Source organism: Bombina bombina, chromosome 6 (genome assembly GCF_027579735.1).
Source record: "Bombina bombina isolate aBomBom1 chromosome 6, aBomBom1.pri, whole genome shotgun sequence".
Classification (NCBI taxonomy): domain Eukaryota; kingdom Metazoa; phylum Chordata; class Amphibia; order Anura; family Bombinatoridae; genus Bombina; species Bombina bombina.
In genome coordinates, this window is record NC_069504.1 from 517,879,186 (window position 1) to 517,902,880 (window position 23,695).

At 36.4% G+C, this 23,695-nt stretch overlaps 1 protein-coding gene across 1 annotated transcript in view; it reads right to left on the reverse strand.

Moving 5' to 3' along the window:
* Nucleotides 1-10,597: 10,597 nt before the first annotated feature.
* LOC128663202 (ADAMTS-like protein 3) overlaps nt 10,598-23,695 on the reverse strand; it is a 372,033-nt gene continuing 358,935 nt past the window's right edge. Inside the window, exon 6 of the mRNA XM_053717413.1 lies at nt 10,598-10,681. Coding sequence (XP_053573388.1) covers nt 10,628-10,681 — 54 coding nt within the window. The 3' untranslated portion in view covers nt 10,598-10,627. The remainder of the gene's footprint in view (nt 10,682-23,695) is intronic.

Here is a 23,695-nt window from a genome sequence, read left to right on the forward strand (position 1 = left end):
GTTGCAAAATACATACTTGACATCATTGATGTCTGCCTGTAGGATCATAAATCTGCCATCACTATCTAGATATGTATGATTAACAGTCACCTGAAGTCGTTTGCCAAGTAAGATAGCTAGACCTCTACTGGCACTAGTGTGTGAATTATAGAGCACATGGCCCACCCAATCCCTCTGTAGTTTAGAATGTTCCTCGTCTGACAGATGAGTTTCCTGTAATAGGGCTATATCCGCACCCAATCTCCTTAGGTGCGTAAGTATTGCCCGCCTCTTAACGGGGGAGTTGATGCCTCCCACGTTCCAGGTCAGAATTTTAAGGGGCATAGGAGACTAACTTAGGGTAGCATGGAGGGTTGCTAAACCGGGACAAAGCCCAAGGAGGGGGGAGGGGAGGGAAGACAAGGAGGGGATGGGAGGGTTGGGAAGAAGAGAGAGGGAGAGAAAGAGAGAGGGAAAAAAAAAAAAAAAAAAAAAACAGAACAGAACAAAACAAAACCCACAATATCAACACCCGTGTAAACCCTCCTAGCAGAATGTATAAAGACAGACGGCTGAACCGCCAGCAATTTCTTAGGCTTGTAACATATGTGCAAGGGCAACAGTCCAACAAATATTGAATTAGCTAGAGAAACGTTACAATTAGAAAACCTCTTTCTATTGCACCTGAAAAAAAGCAAGGTTAGTAATAACAGTGCAAGTATCAAAGTGCTTGTGTGGTAGAGGTAGTGCAGGGTCACAGGTGACCACAAAACAAGTAACAGGTTGGTAAGAGAGGCGATATGTTTAAGTAGCCCTTTTCTAAAATACATGAAAACAAGCGATGGGAGGTTCCCCTGATTCCACTCACCCCCCCCCCCATTCGTGTGCATGGGCAATACTTATATGAGCTGTTTCAGAAAACCTTGCACTAGAGTAAAACAATTTAAATATACTTGCAAATCCTTTTCGTGTGTCATCAGGTGGGTTCGTGTCTGAGACATGAAGGTAACTAAACCTGTCAAAGAGAGCATAAACATTAACATATCCCCTCCCCCCTCCCCCCCCCCACATGACAAACGGGCCAGCTGACAGGATTATAGGCGACCATTATGTCAAACAGAGCAATTGTTATAAATACCGCAGTCACTAGCTGGAATGAAAAGAGAAAAGTTAGGACAACACAAAAGTAGACAAATGCCCAGCCAACATTGCACACTATCAATTTCCATGTTTTAAACTTTCTAAACTTAGCTTTTTTATCTAAACAGGTATGCTCCTTTAGGAGCCAGTCCTCAGCTATTATCCTGACCAAGGCTACGTACAGTGAGTAGGTAAATAACCTCTCCATTATTTAACACAGTTCAGTGGGAAAGTCTAGGGTCGTTCAGAACTCCTGTAGCTGGTCAAGCAGCCGGCTGACGGTCTTCAGTAGCCAAATAACTGCGTAGAGCTAGAGGGGAGTGGAAATATTTTATGCCATGGGGCGTTTGAAGGCGCAGCTTGGCAGGGTAGAGTAAGGCTACTTGGCGACCCTGTTCGTGTAATTGCGAGCACAAGGGAGCAAACTCCTTTCTTTGTTTTGTTACTTCAACAGAGAAGTCCTGGAACAACAATAGCTTGGAATGTTCAAAGATAACTTCTTTATGAGATCTGTAAGCCCTGAGGAGTTTAAGTTTTTTCCTGAAAGTTTAAACATTTCAAAATGACCTGTCTGGGTTTCTGGTTAGCATGTTCAAGAGTCCTTTCAGGCCCTACTCTATGGGCTCTCTCCACATCGATAGGCAGGATATCAGGGGGTAGACCCAGCAACTTGGGGAATGTGAGGGCAGTAAACTCCAAGAGGTCTTTCCCTTTCACTGACTCAGGGACCCCTACAATGCGCAGATTATTGCGCCGACTTCTGTTCTCTAGGTCGTCAACCCTCTCACGCAGAATTTGATTTTGTTTTAGTAATTGCTTAAGTGATGCTTCAGAGGTGACCTGCCTATCTTCGACATCTGAAATGCGGTTCTCAGCTGCACTTATGCGGGAGGAGAACTGGCGGACCTCGCTTGTGAGTGTGTCTACCCCAGATTGCAGGGAATCCATTTTTGGGAGAAAGAAAGATTTAAGTTCTTGCAGTAGGGATTTATGGTCCTGAGTAGGTGATGTTGGGCCCACCGTGTTTGTGTGAAATTCACTGTGCACTTCTACATTGTGCTTTTGTTGTTTTTTATCTGCTCTTGCCCTTTGACTCATGATGTCGTTAGTGGAGGGAGTTAGTCTCTGGAAATATTTATCCACTTTCATGTACCCTGACAAAGCGTCACTTGTTAGGAGTTAATGCACAAGCGTTCAGATTTATAGTATGCTACCCGTTCTGAGTATGAGGACCTGCATAGATCAATCATGTGGCTATGAGGGCCCCAGGTGGATAAGAGTGGGCCCAGCCTACGGTAAGAGAGTTCCCAGGACAAGTTTTTACAGTCCTGCGTTCGTGGCCGAGGGGCCTTCAGACAGTTAATGTGCTGGGGGGTTTGAGCAGATAGGTGGCTGGAGTCTAAATAAGATAGAATAAGGCCTCCGGGGTAAGTTAGGTAGATTAAGCAAGTGTTGCGCACAGCCACGTGGCAGGCCGCGACCTCCAAGGGCCTCAAATTGTGGAAAGTCACCCCCCGACTATGTAGTAATGTCTCAGTGTATAAAGCAGAGTGCTGCAACAGATTCAATGTTTCACACTAACCATAACAAGCAGGGTAGATGCGGGTTTGCCGGGCGTATTTAGGCCTCGTGTAGCGTGTCTCCGTTTTTGCTGCCAGTGGTTCTGTTGTCCAGTATCTCTCTCCGGAATAGCCCCGAGCTGAGGTGTCCTACTTTGAGGGTAAACAAGCTGAGTCCGGACTTTCGGTATGTGCAGTGTGGAGGAGTGTGGCGCCTTGCCACTTCGTGTAACGGCTCCGCCGCTTGTTGCGTCCGGTGGAAAGGGCGGATGGAAAAGCCCTTCACAAAATACCTTTTGCTGGCGATAGCTAGTATTAGCTCTCCCAGAGTGAGGAGAAGTCGTGGGGTACTAGAACGGTCCGTTTTTAAGGGAAAAAAGCAGAGTTTTAACTGGTGTTGGAGCGGAGCTCCTTCTGCATGCGACCGTCCTGTAGACCCGCCACCGGAAGTCCAGAATAGTAATGTTATGTTAATTTATAGTTTAAACTATTAATTTTTTTTGTTTCACAGGTATGTTTTTATTTTTTTTAAGATAGTTATTTTGTAATTTTAATTTAAAGTTAGGAGGTGTTAGGTTTAGGGGTTAATAGTTTAATTTAGTGTTTTGCTATGTGGGAGCCGACAGTTTCAGGGTTAATAGGTTTAGTTTAGTAGGTACCATGTGGGGGGCTGGCTGTTTCAGGGTTACTAGGTGTATTTAGTAGTGGTGATGTGGGGGCTGGAGGTTTAGGGGTTAATAGGTTTATTTTGAGGTTGGCGATGTCGGGAGTGGCAGTTTAGGGGTTAATAAATTTAAATAAATTTACAGACATATTAACATGTAAATACATTTAAATATATATATATATATATATATATATATATACACAGTGTTAATTTTTAATAAAGTGTTAACTGTGTGTTTAACTTTTTCCACTTTTCACTCTCCATTAAAGTCTAAGGAGGAATAGGTTAACGCGGTTGCGATAATTCCAAGTTCAGGTTAACGAGCGAGTAAAATGTTTTACTTTCAACTTGTAACATTGCGCGCTACCTGACGCGAGCAAAAAGTTTACTTCTAGTGGAGATAGCATATCGAGTGCTCCACTCGTAATTTAGTGACTTAACCCCTTAGCTATCACATGGCCAGTGTAAAAATTAGTTTAAAAAACCTGTGTCTGAGCTGGGAAGAGGCATTTGTCCCCTGTTGCACACACCTGGACGCTTATGTACAAGACAATTATGAAAGGTTTTGAAGAGATTCCATATATAGTAGGTTTGCTATTTGGATTATATTTAGTTTGAAAGAATATAATTAATTAGGTTACAAAAATAACCCAGGCTGCTATTGTAACTAACAGTTTAATATACTAAATATGTAATGGTTTAATTTTATACAATTACAACTTCAGCACCCAATTGGGTGTAACAAACTTTTAAACCCCTACTATTATCTAGACAAAAAAATAGGAATATTTGTCTTTGGCCACCTATTCCATCTTATGATATCATTCCCAGATGCAATGTCTGTACAACAAAGTCTCCCCCATAAATGAACTGATGTTCACAGACAGGAAAACAAAGAAATCCACATCAGCAGCAGATTGACAAGTTTGTTTAGATGATTTCACTGACAGAAACCCGTCAGGCTATTTGTAGTGTGTGCCAATATAATGTCAGTGCTCAGACACATTAAGTAGCAATAACTACAGGAAGCCAGCAATTCTCTGCTGTTCACCCACACATCCATTTTATTGAGTAAAAAAATATATTTTGTAATTGTTGAAGTCAGTTCTCTGTTTAATAAAATGTATAGGGCTTCTCTAACATGGCCCTAACCAGTAAACAGCCAGCAAAAGTTAGTGAAACAAATCTCATAATCCCATATTACTGTCTGACTAAGGTTTGGAGAGCTACCCTACATGTTAGAGAAAAAATACCTCAACATGAAAAAAACTGAATTCTTAGTAAATGTATGAAAACAGTTATATAGCATATGTATATTTATTCATTCTGATATATGCCAGCATGTGCCGATGCATTCAAAATGATATTCATATCTGTTTTATGCTGATTTCTGTTTCTATCAATAGACATAAAGAGATAGTAAATGTAGACCATTTTAACAACTTTCCAATTTACTTATATTACCTAATTTGCCACTTTCTCTTGTTATCCGTTTGGTAAAAAAAAAGCATACCTAGATAGGTTAATGAGTAGCAATGCCCTACTGGGAGCTAGATGTTGATTGATAGCTGCACATATATGTCTCTTGTCATTAGTTTATACAGTGTGTTCAGTTAGTTCCCAGAAGTGCATTGCTGCTCCTTCAACAAAGGATCCCAAAAGAATGAAGCAAATGTAATATTTAAGAAAATTGAAAACTTTTTAAAGTTGTATGCTCTATCTGAATTATAGAATAAAAATGTTACATTGCATTCCCTTTAAGGGTTCAGTTCCAGACCTTTAAATGATACAGAGCATAAAATGTTCCTTATATTCAAATACTATTACTATGCCTATTGCCTAACATGCAACATATTATTATGCATTATTATAAGTTTTATCACCAGAATCAAAAGTAAATATGACAATATCAGGGTTATAATTGGAAAACAAAGCTTTTGTATAAAAGATTAACATTTTTAATATACAGTAGCATGTGTATAATGAATTTAAAGGGACATCAAAATTCCTAATTTAAAAAAGCAAAACTCCATTTTTACACATCCCAATAATTTAAAGAACATTACAATATTTAAAGGACATTAAACACTAAATACATTTCACGCATCTCACTCTAATTATGGGTGGCAATATTACCTAGGTATCACTGCTGGTATCTGAAAGAGAGTTACTGCACATGTGCAAACACAGCAGCTAGATTTCAACATTGAGGCACCCTTGTCTAGAGGGAGGTGGGCAATAACTTCAATGCTATGCTTTTATCCCTGCATCCTATAAATGTTAAATATATTTTTGATTTCAATAATCTTAACACTGGCTCAGTCTTCCACATACATATATATATACTGTATATACATACACTATCTGTAATCCTGCAACATGGAGACTTTTTTTTGAGTCCCACGTTGGCCTGATCACTGCGGCTGCTATCACTATGGTATAATGAGGGACATCTTGAGAGAGTTGCTAACTAGATGAGATGACTCTGAACCAAAACAATATGGAGGAAAGTCATAAATATAGTGTTCCTTGTCGTTATTAGAATGTGAGAATATGCACCATAATTTGGAGTTAAAATAAGTTCTTATACTCAGAATTGTTAGGAATTGTTTTTCAGCAAATTCAAACTGATAGAACATCTGTTCAAACAAGTTCATGTGGCTTTTTGCAGGGTTGTCAAATTCAGGACAGTTCCAGCCCATTTTTGTAAAATTTCTCGCGACTTTCTACAACCAAAACCCATCATATCATTTGTATCGATAACACTCACAACCTGTATTACAACCCATCAGAAAACACTTTTTTTTAGCATGGGTTTTCGCATATTTTTGGGAAACGGACATAAAGGGCAAACCTAACGCATTTCACAAATTACTTTCATGATTCAGATAGGGCATGCAAATTAAACAATTTTTTAATTTACTTTTATCATCAAATTTGCTTTGTTCTCTTGGTATATTTTGTTTAAAGCTAAACCTAGGCAGGCTGATATGCTAATTTCTAAGCCCTTGAAGGCATCCTCTTATCTCAGTGCATTTTGACAGTATTTCACAGCTAGACAGCGTTAGTTCATGTGTGCCATATAGATAAACATTGTGCTCTCTCCTGTGGATTTACATATGAGTCAGCACTGATTGGCTAAAATGCAAGTCTGTCAAAGAAACTGAGATAAGAGGACAGTCTGCAGAGGCTTAGATACAAGGTAATCACAGAGGTAAAAAGTATATCAATATAACAGTGTTGGTTATGCAAAACTAGGGAATGGGTAATTAAGGGATTAGCTATCTTTTTAAACATTACAAATTCTGGAGTAGACTGTCCCTTTAATACTGAACTATATAGCATTCATTAAAGAAAAGATACCATAGTTTGCAGCACAATAAGCAGGTAACAGGTGTTTCTATAGCTCTGTTCATTTTGCTCCTCCTCAAAAAAATCACAGGCCATTCCTAAATGCCAGATCACCACATTAGATACATAATTTTTATTAATCTGCTGTCCTACTTGTAAAGAGCAGTAGACTCAGATGCCACAAACAAATATATACATAAGACCAACAAAGACCTCATGTGTGAACCTCACAACCACAGATATTCATGCCAAGACCAGAAATGTTACACTGTGGGTATACCAAAGAGGAAAGGTCTGTTAATAAGATCTACTTCAGCTTTACTATAAAGCATTATACCCCAAGCAATCTATATATTTATGATAATTTGTGTTAAAGTGCATTTTGTTTACACATTAGGCAACATTTAATTTCAATAGGCATGTTCGTCTAAGGAGACAGAACTTTCCTACTCCTGCCTTTTGTCAATAGCTTTGATAAAACAGAAATTTAGCAAGATTTTTGTCATTTGTGATAAACAGTACTAAGGAAATTTATGTCAGTAACTTTTTTGCTACACATTGAGATTTCTCTTGTTGTCCAACTGAACTTGATAGACCCACAAGTTTTTATTTGTAAATTATCATACAACAGTAATTAATAAATAATATTAACTTAGGATAAAATAATATATTTGTACATCTAACTAGGAAAGAATTATTAGGGGCCACAGTTTTCTTAGCTATCCATAAGATTTGTATATGCCAATGCTGTCCGGTGTTTTTGTGATACATACACCCTTATTTAATACCAATAATAAAATTTCGGCAGCCCTCTGATGAGGTTTACAAAGAAACCTTGTACTTTTTCCGTGCAAGAAAACTGATGCCAGAGTGATGATTGAGATACGCATTTTCGTGCAATGTCAGTTTTAAGGGTCCTTTAATTGGCTGATATTACAACTGCATGTATTTGCTGAAAAAGTTACACCAGACGCAAGTGCCAACGATGAAATGGGAAAACCCCTTTGCTTTCATTTTTTTGGCTGGTGCAAAGTATATAAAATCTTTGGCAAGAACTAGAGTTTTGTGCAAAAAAAAATCCTCTCAGGTTCAGTTTGGAACGTGTAATTATAGTCCTTGACTAATGACATTACACAAATTGATGCATAAAACATTCACATTTCAGGCAGTTAAAGACAAAATACATAAAGTAGGCTGGAATGTTGTATCATAAGCAGATAGTTACAATTGATTTTTCTTCTAAAAGGACATTAAAGTCAATTTTTATTTATGCATCAAAAATGATTCACAGCGTTACAAAATATGACAGGAGGACTGGCAACTTTTGGTCCAGGGAAGCAAGTACTACTCAGTGGCCCAGGTATATCAACCCACCCATTTTAAAATGCTATATTTGATATCACATAATAAAAAATTATAGTGGATCATTGGTTATCATGTGACCCCTTCTACAATATGCATGTAGGGCAGCTTATATTTATAGTAACCAGGAATTCTGGGAGGCAGCAACCCACAGCTAAGGTGCATAGTAAACTGGGCACTGAACTCTGTCATTGGCAGTTTAGTGAAAGACAGAATGGTATATATATCTACAGCTACAAACAAACCCTACACACCCATATGTATGTTTGTCTGTTTATATACACATGTTGTAGACAGACAGATACACATTTGAATGGATTACAGAAAACAAAATAAACCTACTGGGCACTGCACCTTCTGCACTAGCCCTGATTACATCACCAAGGGGGTAACTGCTACCCTGCCCCCTGGCAAAAGTCTACCCCTGAAAGATATTGGAATGCAGATAGTTAGAGCATGCAATGTCTAAATGTAGCCACCAATCAGCAAGCACAACCCAGGTGCTGAACCAAAAATGGCCCGGCTCCTAAGCTTACATTCTTGCCTTTTCAAATAAAGATACCAAGAGAATGAAGAAAATGTGATAATAGGAGTAAATTACAGTTGCTTAAAATTGCTGCTCTATCTGAATCATGAAAGTTTAATTTTGACCAGACTGTCCTTTAAACAAATAGTTAATGCAGTGTTCTCTACAGAAAATTTTACCAGCCAGGGTGGCATTATGAAGTAGCTGGGTAAAGGCAGTATAATACTTTGTAATATCTGCTATCCAAAGCACAAACAAATTGCATAATGTAATATAAATGTATTTAATGATCATTTGTGCAATAAAAATTAAACATTTTTAATATTAGCTCATTTTAGCTTAATATTAGCTAAAATTTTAGCCAGGTGGTCAGTAAAATTAGCCCGGTGGTGCACCTGCTAAAAAAGATCCTGGAGAGAACACTAATTAATGTATCCCTTATAAGCAGTGTTCCCTCTAAGGCCAGTTTTGTTAGAGGCCCAGCAGTGAAACAGTCAATATAGGAACTATATATTGCAGTTTGAATTGTGTTGTGTTTGCTAATGCTCTAATTAAAGTGAATGTAAACTTTGCGGAATGTGCTCCCGGTTTTAAAAACCTATTAAAAAACAGGGGCACTTTCATTCATCAAAGTTTACATTTCAGCCGTTTTGTTAAAATACTTTACCTTTTCTTTATGAAGCCGACCAGCGATTCCCCCGCCTGCCGCTCGTCTCTTCTTACATCAGAAAACTTTGATGAATGAAAGTGCCCCTGTTTTTAATAGAATTTAAAAAAAAACGTGCACACTTTCCTCAAAGTTTACATTCACTTTAACTATTTCACTGCAGGGGACACTCACAAAACTGGCCTTAGAGGGAACCCTGCTCATGAGCTGCAGAAAACTACTCATTTGGAGTAGAAACTGCAGCTGACCTAATGAGCAATGCTTAATGTCACCATCCATCACAGAGTTGTAAGTGATAAAAATGTTTTCATTATAATGGCCCTTTAATGCTCCCAATAGGGATTATTTATATTCCTTACCCAGAAACATACTCATGGGATAGATAGATAGATAGATATACAGACAGACAGTATATTGGATACAATATGGTAATCATTTACTGTATTTTTTCATCTTTCCTTCCTTTCAGTGCTTTTCCATTTTTGCTTGTTTTGTTATTCAATTCATGGTAGTAGATTTATCATAGTGCGAGCGGACTTGATACAATGTAGTGTATCATGTCCACTGCACATCGATAAATGCCGACAGCATATTTATCATTGCACCAGCAGTTCTTGTGAACTGCTGGTGCAATGCCGCTGCCTGCAAAGTTGCCCCGCTAGCAGGGGGTTTCAATCAACCCGATCGTATTTCGATCAGGTTGATTTCTGTCTGCGGCCTCCCGAGCAGGCGGACAAGTTATGGAGCAGCGGTTTTTTAGACCGCTGCTTCATAACTACTGTTTCTGGCGAGCCATACAGAGCTTTATAAATCTGCCCCATCTTTAATGTGGGATATTACAATATTTTTTATTAGAGGTGAAGATCATCATACACTCATTTTCTTTAAGATTACCAAAGTTTTGTCACATCTTCTTAAGTAATTTTTTATAAGGATAATTATTTGCTTCTCTTGATTTTTTTTTTTTGTATATTTCAGATTGATGGATAGATAGATAGATAGATAGAGAGAGATAGATAGATAGATAGACAGACAGACAAATAGACAGATAGCTAGAAACCATTAAAATCTATAGGGTTTTTGTAGATAAATAATTTGAGGCGTTTTTTGGTATGCCTCTATTGACTATATATGACAGTATAATTTGATTGTCTTTTCTGGTAAGGACAGAAATAAATATGGCCACTTACCTGGCAAATTCCCACTGAATACACATGTCTGGCGATGTACGTGTTACAGCGGGTACCATCAAGTACTTTGGAGCAAGTACCACCACAAAGTTCTTTCCCACAGCCTGGGACACTTGAGGAGCACAGGGGGCGCTGCATCATATAGTCAGGAATCCATCATAAATCTGCCCTTGGTACTTGACATCATTATGATGCTGAACACTGCTGTGCTCTGAAATCCCCAACATCAGAAGAGCAGTCCTGCAAAACATAAATAAATTTCTCTGTGATAGATGTATATGAATCAACAACTTTATATGCTGTGATATGAGTGATTAGCAGGATATGATATTAATGATTACCTTTTAGCAGGATTTACTATGAATTCATTTTAATGATTCAGAAAAGCTTAAAAATGCAATGCCCTACTTTATTTATGAAGAACTGTAATGTTTGCAAATGAGGATATTGAATATTAACTAAAAGAGAAATGACCAATTCTAAAAAAAAACTAACAAAACAACAACAAAACAATTGAGCTACAGGTTGTCATATTCATAAAAGGTCTGCAATTTTACCTGATAAAGAGGTGGTGTGTTTAAGGGACCTGCATTAGATGACAGTGTAATTTGCCAACCAAACCAGCCCAGGTGAACATCTGATTGCTGCTCAACTCTCTCAATAGCTTCTTCTGTGTCTACAGTGTCCTATGGTGGACATACACTTCATCATTATGTGATATTTGCTCTCAGACACGTGAGGAGCATGCTCATGTTCTCCAATGCTAGGGGTTGTTATTGGCACCAATGCTGAGCTAATTAAACTGAGCTAGATAAAATGCTAATCCTAGCGTGTCCGAGTAATGGCGTGTGCAGATACACTTTCAGAAGCTCCTGGTGAACCCTGACTAATCTGACTAATGTAATTGGACCGGCATCTGACAGCAATATAGAGTATAAATAATGATATCAAGAATCTCACTCTAAGCAGATCAAAAGTACATTCTGCTTGCTGCCTGCATAACCCTCTAGCTCTGGATCGGACTGTTGAGGCCTAAGGCGGCGGCCTATTATTATATCTTTAACCCTCCCCTCGGTAACCTGGGTAATCCAGTCGCTTTCGGGCTGTCTTTCGTTTCCATACATTTTAACATGGAGGCGCTACATGCAATTCTGCAGATTAAAAGTAAAACAAATAATCTGATACCCTCAAAACCTTCAATATAGATGGACCCTCAAAATATGACTCTTACTCCCAAAGGGTCAGTATACAAAATATTACATACAAGATAAGGGCAGCGCTAAAAAGCAATTAAAGGACCCGCTAGGGGACACACTATGGAATTTTTATTATATTAATGTACAAATGTGATACTGAGTATATAACAAAGAGCCGAGTGTTAGGTGGTTATAAATGAGATTACATATGTGTTTATGAAAATATTATAGTATGGTCCAAAGTCACGTGAGTGTATATCAATTAGTAAATCTTAATATATCCATAAATTAATACATAGTATCTAGATGAAAATCACAAAAATGCAAAGGAAAAAAATAGATTCAGTATATATATATATATATATATATGAGTATTCTATTTTGACATTTATCAAGGTAAATAAAACATGCAAGAAGCTCTAATATATCCGGATATATAACTATAGCTCAGCTTTATATCTATAAAAACTAATACGGTAATAAAAATACTAAAAATATTTTAAAAAAGGGGACCAAGTGGTGAAAAATGTATGCTCAAAAAAAAGCAAAAGTAAAAGTAAAAATAAAAAAATAAAAAAATTAAACTTGGAATTTTAGATTGATCGGGAGTTCACTGATCTTACTGAGTTATGCCAGACTATAGCAGGCCGCAATACCCCACCACCATATGTGACCATACTGGCAGACAAAAGGCTTACAATACTAGACCCAGTGGATTTGCACAGAACGACCCCAAGTTTATTGGAGCCGATAGTGGCGAACCCCGGATCAGCTCTGTAAAGCTGAACAGAAGGTGAATAACCGCAACTATAAGACACTAAAGATAGCACAAGCAGAGGAGGCAGCGAAACGGTTCCTGGCTGTTCCCAGGGGAGTTGCGGCCGGTCTCTCGTGGGTAGTTGGAGATCGCAGAGGAGGCTCCTAAACATATAGAAACAAAGTCTGCAAGACAAGGGTCTGTTGAAGTCACTTCTTTAACTATATCTGTGGTTCATGATATTGTCATTCTAATGACTCTCATAAACAGGCCTCGGGTTATGCTTGGACTCTTGTTTGATCTTAATATTATATTGATCACTTCATGCAAAATGGACACTCAATTGAAGCTCCTTCTGATCAAGAGGTCTGGTGTGAGCTAAAATGTGCACGGCCATATAGCTTCTAGCAAACCTATATGTATGGTAGTGGAAGCAAGCATAATTATCATTGCTACAGAAATTAACTAACTAGAGACTTAAGAAATTTAACTGAGGACCTGCATATGTCATTCATCAGGCTGATTATAGAAATAAGAGGCATTGTTTTTATAATCATGACTGTTTGTATGTATGTTTCTTACATTACTACTTATTGTTTGGCTGTAAGAGATGGAAGAGCCTTATGAGCTACTTTTAGTATATATTTATATATAGGCAAAGTTGCACCTATGCTATGGCCCTTACTATAAATATATTTTTACATGTTTTATATGTTTAGAAAAAAGGAGGGGGGAAGAGAAAAGAAGAAGGGGGGAGGTTTTCTGCCAACTTAAAGGTTTTCCATTGTATGGGTCTCCTTCCATGTATTAAGAACTTAAGATTCAAGATCATATTCCCTTGGTTATAGGGGCCAACAGTTTTTCCAAGCAGAAATAAGGGTTCTCTACCTGACAGGTTGGCCAATCACATCATTGATGTTCTTTACTTTTCTTTATATAAAAAATGTTTTCTTTATATACATTTTCTACTCCCAGACATAAAATAATATGCTATTAAGGATCTTCTCTTATTTATAGTAGCATATTAGTGTACTATATTTGTCATATATTATTTATTTATTTTGATTTTGGATTTATGGGTCTTTGAACTTTACAGTATATAAAGGAAGCTCATCCTGTTAAAATTAGCTTGCATATAGTTTCTCATATGAGATAATTATATCTTAGCTTGTTATCTCTATAATATAAGGCTATATACTACTACATATCTTGTATAATGTATTCGCATCACTCCTTGTTAATACCATATGTAATATCAGTTGCTAATTTATATTAAATATATAGGTCCAAAAGTGACCACTTCAAATGCTAATTTTCCTCCAACAGAATATATAAGTTTTGTTAGGTACAAAAGTTACCTCCTGTGTCAAGAGAGGAAACTAGTTAAGATAAGGATAAATAAGGAGGTTCCAGACACCTACCTATTGCAATCTATGGTGGATATTTTACTTGTGTTAATAGTTATTTTTACACAGAAATTTGTCATTTTTGTTTCATAGTAATTCATATATGTTGTATTCTTTGCACAACCTCAATAAAAAAATTATTAAATTTAAAAAAAAAATGCTAATCCTAGTTTGTGTTCAAATCCTTTGCTCTGGTTTTTTTTTCTAACCACTCTAGAATCCATGCCAATTCCACCATATATGGCCCTTACAACCCAGCAGTTACTGTATGAAGCACCGTTAGGGTACCAGTATACACATAGATCATGCTAATCATTTTACACCTTTGGGTATTTGCTTTATGTCCATAACAGAGGCAAACATCTCCCTGCAGTTAATCTCTCATGTTGATCTCACAAAACCCCAGCTAACTAATAAAAAAGTATACATAAAATAGTTACAGCTGTAAGGTGATGACTATCTTGTACCTGTCACAAGCAACAAATAGTCTATGCAAACATAACATAGGGCTTACTAAGATTAATTTCACCAGGGGAAATAATTAGTTCAATAAGTCAAGCAACTTGTACTTGATTATCTTAGATTGGATCTGACATTTAAATTCACATGATAATCACAATGTGCAATGAGTCCTATATTTATTACATTGCTGCAAATGTTGCTGCCATATAGCGTTCAAGACACGTGCACACTCCTGAGCCTACCCCGGTATGCTCTCACTGATCAAAGCTAAGTTTAAAATCAGGATACCAACAGGAAGAGGTAAATTTGTTAATAGAACAATATTGGATAGTCTTAAAATTGTACTCTTTCTGTATCATGAAAAGAAATATTTCCCAAGGCAGAAGTTTCCCTTTGAATACACTAATCGGGAGGTCTTTAATGCCAGTCATCTGGGGCAATTAAGCCAAGCTCCAGTATAACCCACCTCAGACTGTTAAATAGTACACCAGTTTAATTTACTGAGCCACTTAAAGGGACAGTCTAGAGTAGACCAATACATAATTTTGATTACTTATTGTTACATATCAGAGGAGCTTCCTGCAACTGGTCCCACATCTATAAGCTTGTAAGAAGTACATGAAACATTTAACTATTCATTGTTTGTTAGTAGATGAAAATGGCCACCAAGCTCCGCCCAGCTATAGCATATATATGTTGGCATGTTAAGTTTCTCCAATCATGATCGACTCATGAATACATTTTCCTACTAGTGCATGATGATTTGTGCATGCGAAATTTGAAATAGCTAACTGAAAAATATTAAACATGCACTGCTAAACTTTCATACAAGAAAACATCTAACTGGACAAGAAGAAAGCTGCTAACAAACAATGATTATTTAAAAGCTTCATGTACTTCTTACAAGCTTATAGATGTGGAACCCATTGCAAGATGCTTGTCTGGTAAGTAACAATAAGTAATAAAGAGCAAGTGTTGGGTCTCTAGACTGTCCCTTTAATGGCAAACTAATATATCCTTAACAACTAAAATGTCATGTGTTAGATTACATCACTGCATTTTAATGAATTTATAAATATGGTAAAATATACTTACATGGATTTCAGAATAGGTATAGAAGCATGCACTCTAGAACAAACTACTGTCAGGTTTACATATTAAAATCCTAACATCTGATGATAGATTTAAAATGAGCATCGCCCTATGCATGGAGTGGTCTGATTGCCTATTCACTAACTGTACTCACATCTGGAAAACATTGAATCTGTTATTTTTGTAATAGAGAATGAAGAAGGTAAGATTACAACCAACGTGTAGCTCGCTGTCTTCCAGTGTTAACTGGTTAGATTATAGATGAACCATGCACTATTTAATTTACGTTAATACTGTCAGAATTATTTCCAAGACAAGGACACCTGCAGTAGCCGGATAAATCACAGAAAGATGCAGATAATGAAGCAGTTATAAAAAAAAAGGATGTACCAGTGAAATAATACAAGGCTGGACGCTCTTCCCTTTTACAGCAGAATCATTTTATATGGCACATAATCTTACGAAAACATGTGCACGTGAGAAAGTACTTTGTCTATTTGATTAATGAAAAAAGAAATAGTAATTGAAAATCCAGCATTAACTTTAATTGAGCATAGAAATAACTGTTTCACAAGAGGAGATGTAGCAATTATGGGACAGAGTCAAGTTTGCAGCTACAAGTTTTTAAATGTATCAGCTTCTGTTTTGTTTTGTTTATTTAGAATCTGATTCTGAATCCAAAGTGATCTTTATCTGATGTCCTTGTATATTTCATCACTTTATGGTAACCTGAACATGCAGCTGGAGATTCATGCAGTATTTAGTGCCTGTGTTTTTTGTAGGTGACTGTCAGTCTGTGGTTGCAAGCAGCCACAGAGGTTTCCCCTAAAGCCAATGTACTTTCCTCTAGAGCAGAAAACAGATCACTCTCATTCTTTTTCCTTTCAACATTAATCTAAACTCTCCCCAATACACAGTGCTAAACACTTTTGGGTTCAAAAAGGCTAGGTGGTTTATTTGAGGGTCTGGAGGGAGTTGCATACATGTCACCCTATGAGCAATACTGGATGCCTAACACAGATTTAGAAACACAATCTTTGTGTGTTAACCTGGTACCACATTAGACCTGAAGCGTGAACCCCGATGAGTGTTTCGCATATTTTACATTCCTTTGTTCTTCACATAGAATTTTTTTTATTTTTATCATTAAATATAAATTTTTCTATATATGTGATCATGTTAATGTAAAATAGATATACACATATATAGACATGTATATGTATGTATATATACATTATAGCCCTTTGCAGTCAAACATCTTGTCATATACCATATACCTTTTAATATTTATTTGAATAATTTTTATCAGATATTGTTTATATGAGTGTAACTGTATTTTTAAATGTATATATGTTATGTTTAGTGCAACTTTGTTTAATGCACTACCTTCTACGCAAGGTTTTTAGTTGTGCAAACCCAACGAGAGCAAAATGCAATTGCGCTCTCGCAATCACATTTACATTCAAATTGTATTTGTAATCTCCAACTGACTCAAATAGTTGATATAGTTTGCACACAACACTTAGAGCGCCATTTGTAATTTAGCCCCAAGTGTTTTCTCAAGGATTAAGATAGCTATTTATAATTTTAAGATTTGGATTTCGGAATACATACAATACACATCACAACAGAATCCATCCTTAGATAAAAGGTATCCAGTTTATTGAAAAAATATTAAAAACATAACACCGTTATGGGAAACAAAAAAAGGAGCCGTGGTACACAGTACCGGTATTGCTTACATCATACGCGTTTCGGCGTCTGCCTTTCTCAATGATGTAAGTATAGATTGCATTTCGGAATAGTTTGGATTTTGTATTATTTGCATCTGTAAAATGGGACAGTTTGGAGAGGGGATGGGATCAAGTGTAAACAACAATCTCTTATGTCATTTAGGCAATATTTACATGACATAATACAGCTTATACATGCAACATAAAGGTAGTTTTATATAATTTTTAATCATTTTGAATACTAAAGACCGCTGCCCCATAACTTGTTCACTGCCTCTGAGGCTGTGGTCTTCAATCCGCCGGATCCTATACGATCGGGCAGATTGACACCCCCTGCTAGTGGTCGATTGGCCGTGAATCTGCAGGGGGCGGCACTGCACAAACAGTTCTGGTGAACTGCTTGTGCAATGTTAATGCCGACAGCGTATGCTGTCGCCATTCAGCAATGTCTGTCGGACATGATACGCTACAGCGTATCATGTCCGACAGACATTGGTAAATCTACCCCATAGTATCCTCAGAAAGAGAGTACAGTACAGTGTTGTAATCTGAAAGATTATTTTTGTTGTTTTAAATAAATATAGGTTTTTAGTATTATTTATAGACACAGGCAGTTTGTGACTTGCAAGCAGAGAAATTACTTTTTTTGATAAATAATCATTAAAAAGCCTGGATTTCATAAAAAGTTTACATTTTGGAATTACAGATGAGGGGATCTATACCTGTGATGCTATTACATCTCAATCTTTTAAGATAAATAGGAACATCATGCAAAATAACAAATGGCTTTAAAGGGATATGAAACCCAAAAAATATATTTTGTGATTGAGACACAGCACACAATTTTTAAAAAAAGTTTCCAATTTACTTGTATTATCTAATTTGCTTTGTTCCCATGGTATCCTTTTATGAAGAGATACCTAGGTAAATGTTTGGAGCAGTAAGTGGCAAGAAATAGTGTTGCCAAATAGTGCTGTTGGAAATGGTTAAAATTCTTGCAGAACTGCTGCCTTCTAGACACGTGCATGCTCCCGAGCTTACATCCCTGCTTTTCAACAAAAGATATCAAGATAATTAAGAAAATTTGATAAAAGAAGCAAATTAGTAAATAGTTGAAAATTGAATCATGCAAGAAAACTTCATGACCCTTTAAGCTCTATTATTTTGGATGTTGGGCAAGTAAATATTGTTTTAATGAATTGTCACAGAGAAAATCAAAGCTGCATATAAAACACTACTGGCAGCAGAAAACGATCCCAATAGTCCAGTTCCGAAGGTCATCATCCCTGAATGATATACATAAATTAGCGATGGTTTAACAAAAGGGCTTTTAAATTTGTGCTAAACTTAACAGGAAATCATAGGGACGACCTTTATGTGAATTGCTTAGAAAAAATAAATGAGAAGAGGATAAAGAGAAATGTTATAACAATAAAGATCTTAATGCAATAAAGAAGTTAATACAGTAAGTGCTTCCAAATACATTTGTGATAGTCATGCGGCTATCTGAACCTAGGGCAAACCAAGGCCTTGATACAATCAGGGGATTTAATGCAGATGGTGAGAATGAATGAACTGTGTATTTGTGTGCCTTAGTGTAAAACTGTTATATTAAAATGAATTATTTTGCTTAAATCTTTTCTTGTCCTGCCTTTCTAAAGAGACATTAAATTAAAAAAAATGTTTTTTAAATTAAAGAACTCATGCTGTTTAAATTAGTTTTGATCCTACAGGAACTATAAGTTTATGCACAACTTATCCCCAGAGACAGACTGTGAAAAGTCTAATAAGGACAAGAAGCAAATATTGATGAGTTATATACACTGCCTGATTTTCTGTACAATATTGAGATGTCCAAATAATGATGTGGTGGTGAACAAGTATTAACGAACAGCGCAACATATAGGTCTAAGGAAGGTTTTAAAGGCACATGCTAAAATAGTTTTTAGGTTCACTCCGTTCTCTTCATATCCTCTGTTGAAGCCATTCCTAAACAGGCTCAAGCGCAGCAATGCACTGCTGGGAGCTTGCTGGTGATTGAGGGCTTCACACACTTGTCTCTTGTCATTGGCTCACCTGATGTCCAGTAGTGAATTTCGGCTCTGGACTTTAACTTTTATAGAGTTAAACACACAGGGGGTGATCACACTCCTTTAGAAAAACTTCCCAAATGATTTATCCACAAAAATTCCCATAGACTTTAATGGTGAAATTTGCAGAAAAATCCTTAGATAAGATTAAGGATTATGATTATCCCATAGTTATACTCATACAACAGTGCAATAATAAAATGCTCTAACATATAATGGCATTTCATTTTTTTCACTTGCATCTCCCTTAAATGTCTTGAAATGTTTTGTATGGATTTATTCATAAGAACACAATATGATAATGCCTCTGCAGTGCTAATATGGGGCTTTAGTATGATCTGAAGACCTCGCTGAATGGCTTTTAAAGTGTTTTCTTTTTATTTGTGCCCATTACAATAATATTTTTCAAATCTTCTGAAATCATATCTTGGCTTGACATGCTCAGTTCACATTTAAACACACGATTGTTCCCTTGTTTAATATAGAAAAGAGATTAGATATAAAACATATGCAATAATAAAATGTGACCATCTGAATTTGTATTTGAATATATTACTAACAAATTAACACAAAGAGGTATAAAATTGTTAATTGGACATGTCTTGAATTCATCATCAGTATTGATAATAAGCTACACCTGTGATGAAACAGAAGCCTCGGGAGAAAGGCCAAAAAAAAACCCAAGTTGAGTTAGGGGCTTCTACCCAGTAGACTCTAATGCATTGAAATGACAGCCAAAAGTAAATTGTGTGGCTATATAAGTAAAGAAACTAGCAGAGACAACATGTGTGTGATTATTATAGAAGGTCAGTACCATTACAGCCTGGCTCCATAAGCCACTAAAAACATGCATGAGAAAAGTCCAAAATGATTTATCAAATATGAACAAATGCTGCATCTTAAAAGCTTCTATACTTTCCCAGTGCATAAAAGATGATGGGTTGGAGTCTAGCCCCAAAAAAGGAACAGGTATGGGATAGTCCCAAACAAGGATTATGAGTCATCTTTATGTAACGTTATCTCAAAGACCTGAGTGAACATCATAGCTTTAATAAGTGGCAGCTGGAAATATATTTAAATCTATAAAGCTTAAAAGGAAAACTATAAATTGTGGTCTGCAGAAGAAAAACATAACATAGAACCTTCATACAGTTTATATCTTTATATACATATAAAGTAACATGACTCACCGCAAATGCTTTTGCATGGAATTAATCATTCCAATGGTTCTAATAATAAACAATTAAACAATATCATAATTGCTGTATACATTACAAGCCTTCAAAAGTATGTGTGCTACTAAACAGGGCATGATCTGAATAGCATCAACATAAACTAGTTCCCGGGTGCTTACAGTGAAAGCAAGAAAAATACAGATGAAACCAATTTCATTGCAAACTAATTCTGGTTCTTTTTTCGTCTTAAGACAGTTAGTTACTCTCTCTCGTACATTTTAGTATTCTGTGGAAGCATTAAATGCATGTTCTCCATTATGCTGATGTAGTTTGGGAAATGTTTTTAAAGGGACATGAAACCCAACATTTTTATTTCATGATTCAGATAGAGTATACAATTTTAAACATCTTTCCAATTTACTTCTATTATTTAATTTGCTTCCTTCTCTTGTTATCCTTTGCTGAAAGGTCTATCTAGGCAAGCTCAGGAGCAGCAGATAACCTAGGCTCTAGCAGTTGATTGGTGGCTGAATATATATATATATATATATATATATATATCAATTGTGATTGGCTCACCCATGAGTTCAGTTAGAAACCATTAGTGCATTGCTGCTTCTTCAACAAAAGATACCAAGAGAATAAAACAAATTAGATAATAGAAGTACATTAGAAAGTTGTTTAAAATTGTATTTTTTATTTGAATCATGAGAGAAATTATTTTGGGTTTCATGTCCCTTTAAGAAGACAGTAAGCAGTGACACAGCTATGATGAGACAGAATTTTTACCAGGCATTTTGCAGAGGCATTTTAAAGTATTATTAACGGGACAGTGCACTGTAAAATGGACTCTCCTTTTATGTGTTACCGATTATATCTTTTGGGCTAGATTACAAGTGGAGCGCTATTTCTTGCTTCTGCTCGTTCATTAACTTCGCTAGTTGGAGGCTTTTTGCAGTCGCCAGGTTGCACTTGTATTACAAGTAGAAAACCCAACAGGCGCAAAAAGTTCAACTTCAAATATTGCGACCTCATATTATTAACGTATCCTCCCATAGACTTCAATGGAGCGTGAAAACTGGAAAAAGTCTAACACCCAAACTAACCTAATCATGTTTATTGGAATATTTCAAATTCCAATGTTCTTCACATTGAAGAATATGTTCTATTTATTCTTAAATATATTGTATATATATATATATATATATATATATATATATATAAAAACATTGGAATGTGAAATATTTACAGTAAATACATAGTTAAAGCCATTATTAAATATTAATATTGAATAAAAATGATTTTTAGGTATTTGACAGAAAAGGGCTATAATGCATGTATATATGTGTGTACATGTGTATTTATGTGTTTATATGTGTATATACAGGTATATATATATATATATATATATACACATATACACACATATAAATACATAAATACATCTGTACACACATATATATATATATATATATATATACATACACACACACACACACATATATATATATATATATATATATATATACACATACATACATACATACACATATTTAGACAAGTCTATATATGCATGTATGTATGCATACATATGGTAAAGCCCTTTGCAGCCCTTTAAAACCATCTATCTTTGAGCTCTTAAAACGTTTTTCGTAAATCAGACAGTGTTTATATGAATGTAACTGTACATTTACATGTATTTATGTTGTGTTTTATGTGAAAAAAAATCTTCCCCTGCCCTTCACTTGAGTTCAAAAGTACTTTAAACTCGTAATACACGTGATATGTCGGCCTCATGCAAAAAGTAGCGTGCCACTTGAATTCTAGCCCTTTATCTGCAGGAGTGCATTACATTGTTTAAAAAAACAGATCATTTGTCTTTATTTTGTCATTTGCAATAGCAGTTTATGCCTATTGAAACCATCACTTATAGTGGAAATATGAATACTGCAGTATTCACCATAGAAAGCTATGTAAACATGAGTCAGTTTCTAATAAATTCAAGAGTACAGATTGTACCTAAGAAAAAAATAATAGACAGCTGGCAAAAAGCGTTAGTAGACAAGAGATAAATGATGCAAGGAGAGATAGATAGGTGTAAAACAGAAATAACCATGAAACCAATTAAATGTGATTGTCAGGTTAGGATGGGTAAACTGGGAGTGGTTGCTGTAGCAAGTTACATGTTAAGTCTGTAGTAAGTGAATTACAAGTGGTGCGCAGCTTTTTTTCACACGTAGTACGAGTTGAAAGTAAACTCAAGAACAATTGCAATTTAAGCTCATCGGGTTAGCGTGACTTCAGATCTTGCGTGAAGGGCAGGGGAAGAATTTTTTTGGCATGAAACACAACATAAATACATGTAAAAGTAGTTACACTCATACACTAATATAAACACTGTCTGATCACCGTGCACCAAGTACGGGGCAATGAGCAGCGGACTGTTGTTAACTAACAGTCATCGATCTCGCTGCTATTTGGCTTTTTTTTTTAACTTTATTTATAGCCTGTCACTAAACACCGCCACTATACTAAAATGTCTAACCCCTATCCCACCGCTGCCGGACCCCGCTGCAACTAAATAAAGTTATTATTATAAGATAGGGATGAGGTAATTTTAATTTAAAGTTAGCGGGTTGTTAGGTTTAGGGGTTAATAGCTTAATTTACTTTATGGCGATGTGGGGGGCTGCCGGTTTAGGGGTTAATAGGTTTAGTAAGCGGTAGTGATGTGGGCGGAATAGGGGTTAATTAATTTATTTAGTTGCGGCGATGTCGGGGAGCGGCGGCATAGGGGTTAATATATTTTATTTAGGTTGCGGCAATGTCGGGGCGGCAGATTAGGGGTGTTTAGACTCGGGTATATGTTAGGTGTAAACGTAACTTTTATTATACCATAGAAATCAATGGGATATCTGGCAGCATCGAACATAAGCTTCCGCTGCTTTCAGACTCCCATTGATTCCTATGGCATCCGCGGCCTCCAGGGTGGTGGATTAAAAACCAGGTACGCTGGACCCGAATAGTGGGGAGCGTACCTGTTAGAAGTTTGATAAATGGCAAAAGTTGTCAGATAGTGCCAAATGTGTATTCGGAACATCTGTAATGACGTAAGCATCGATTTGTGTTGGACTGAGACCAGCGGATTGTATGTTACGTCACAAATTACAACTTTTGCCGGTCTGGAGGCTTTGATAAATGAGGCGAATCAGGCTCGCCACAATTACGCTGCGGAATTCCAGCGTATTTTCGGTTGACAGCTTGATAAACAGGCCTCATAGACATGCCTAAATATGTGTATGTATGTAGATATATATATATATATATATATGTGTACATATGTA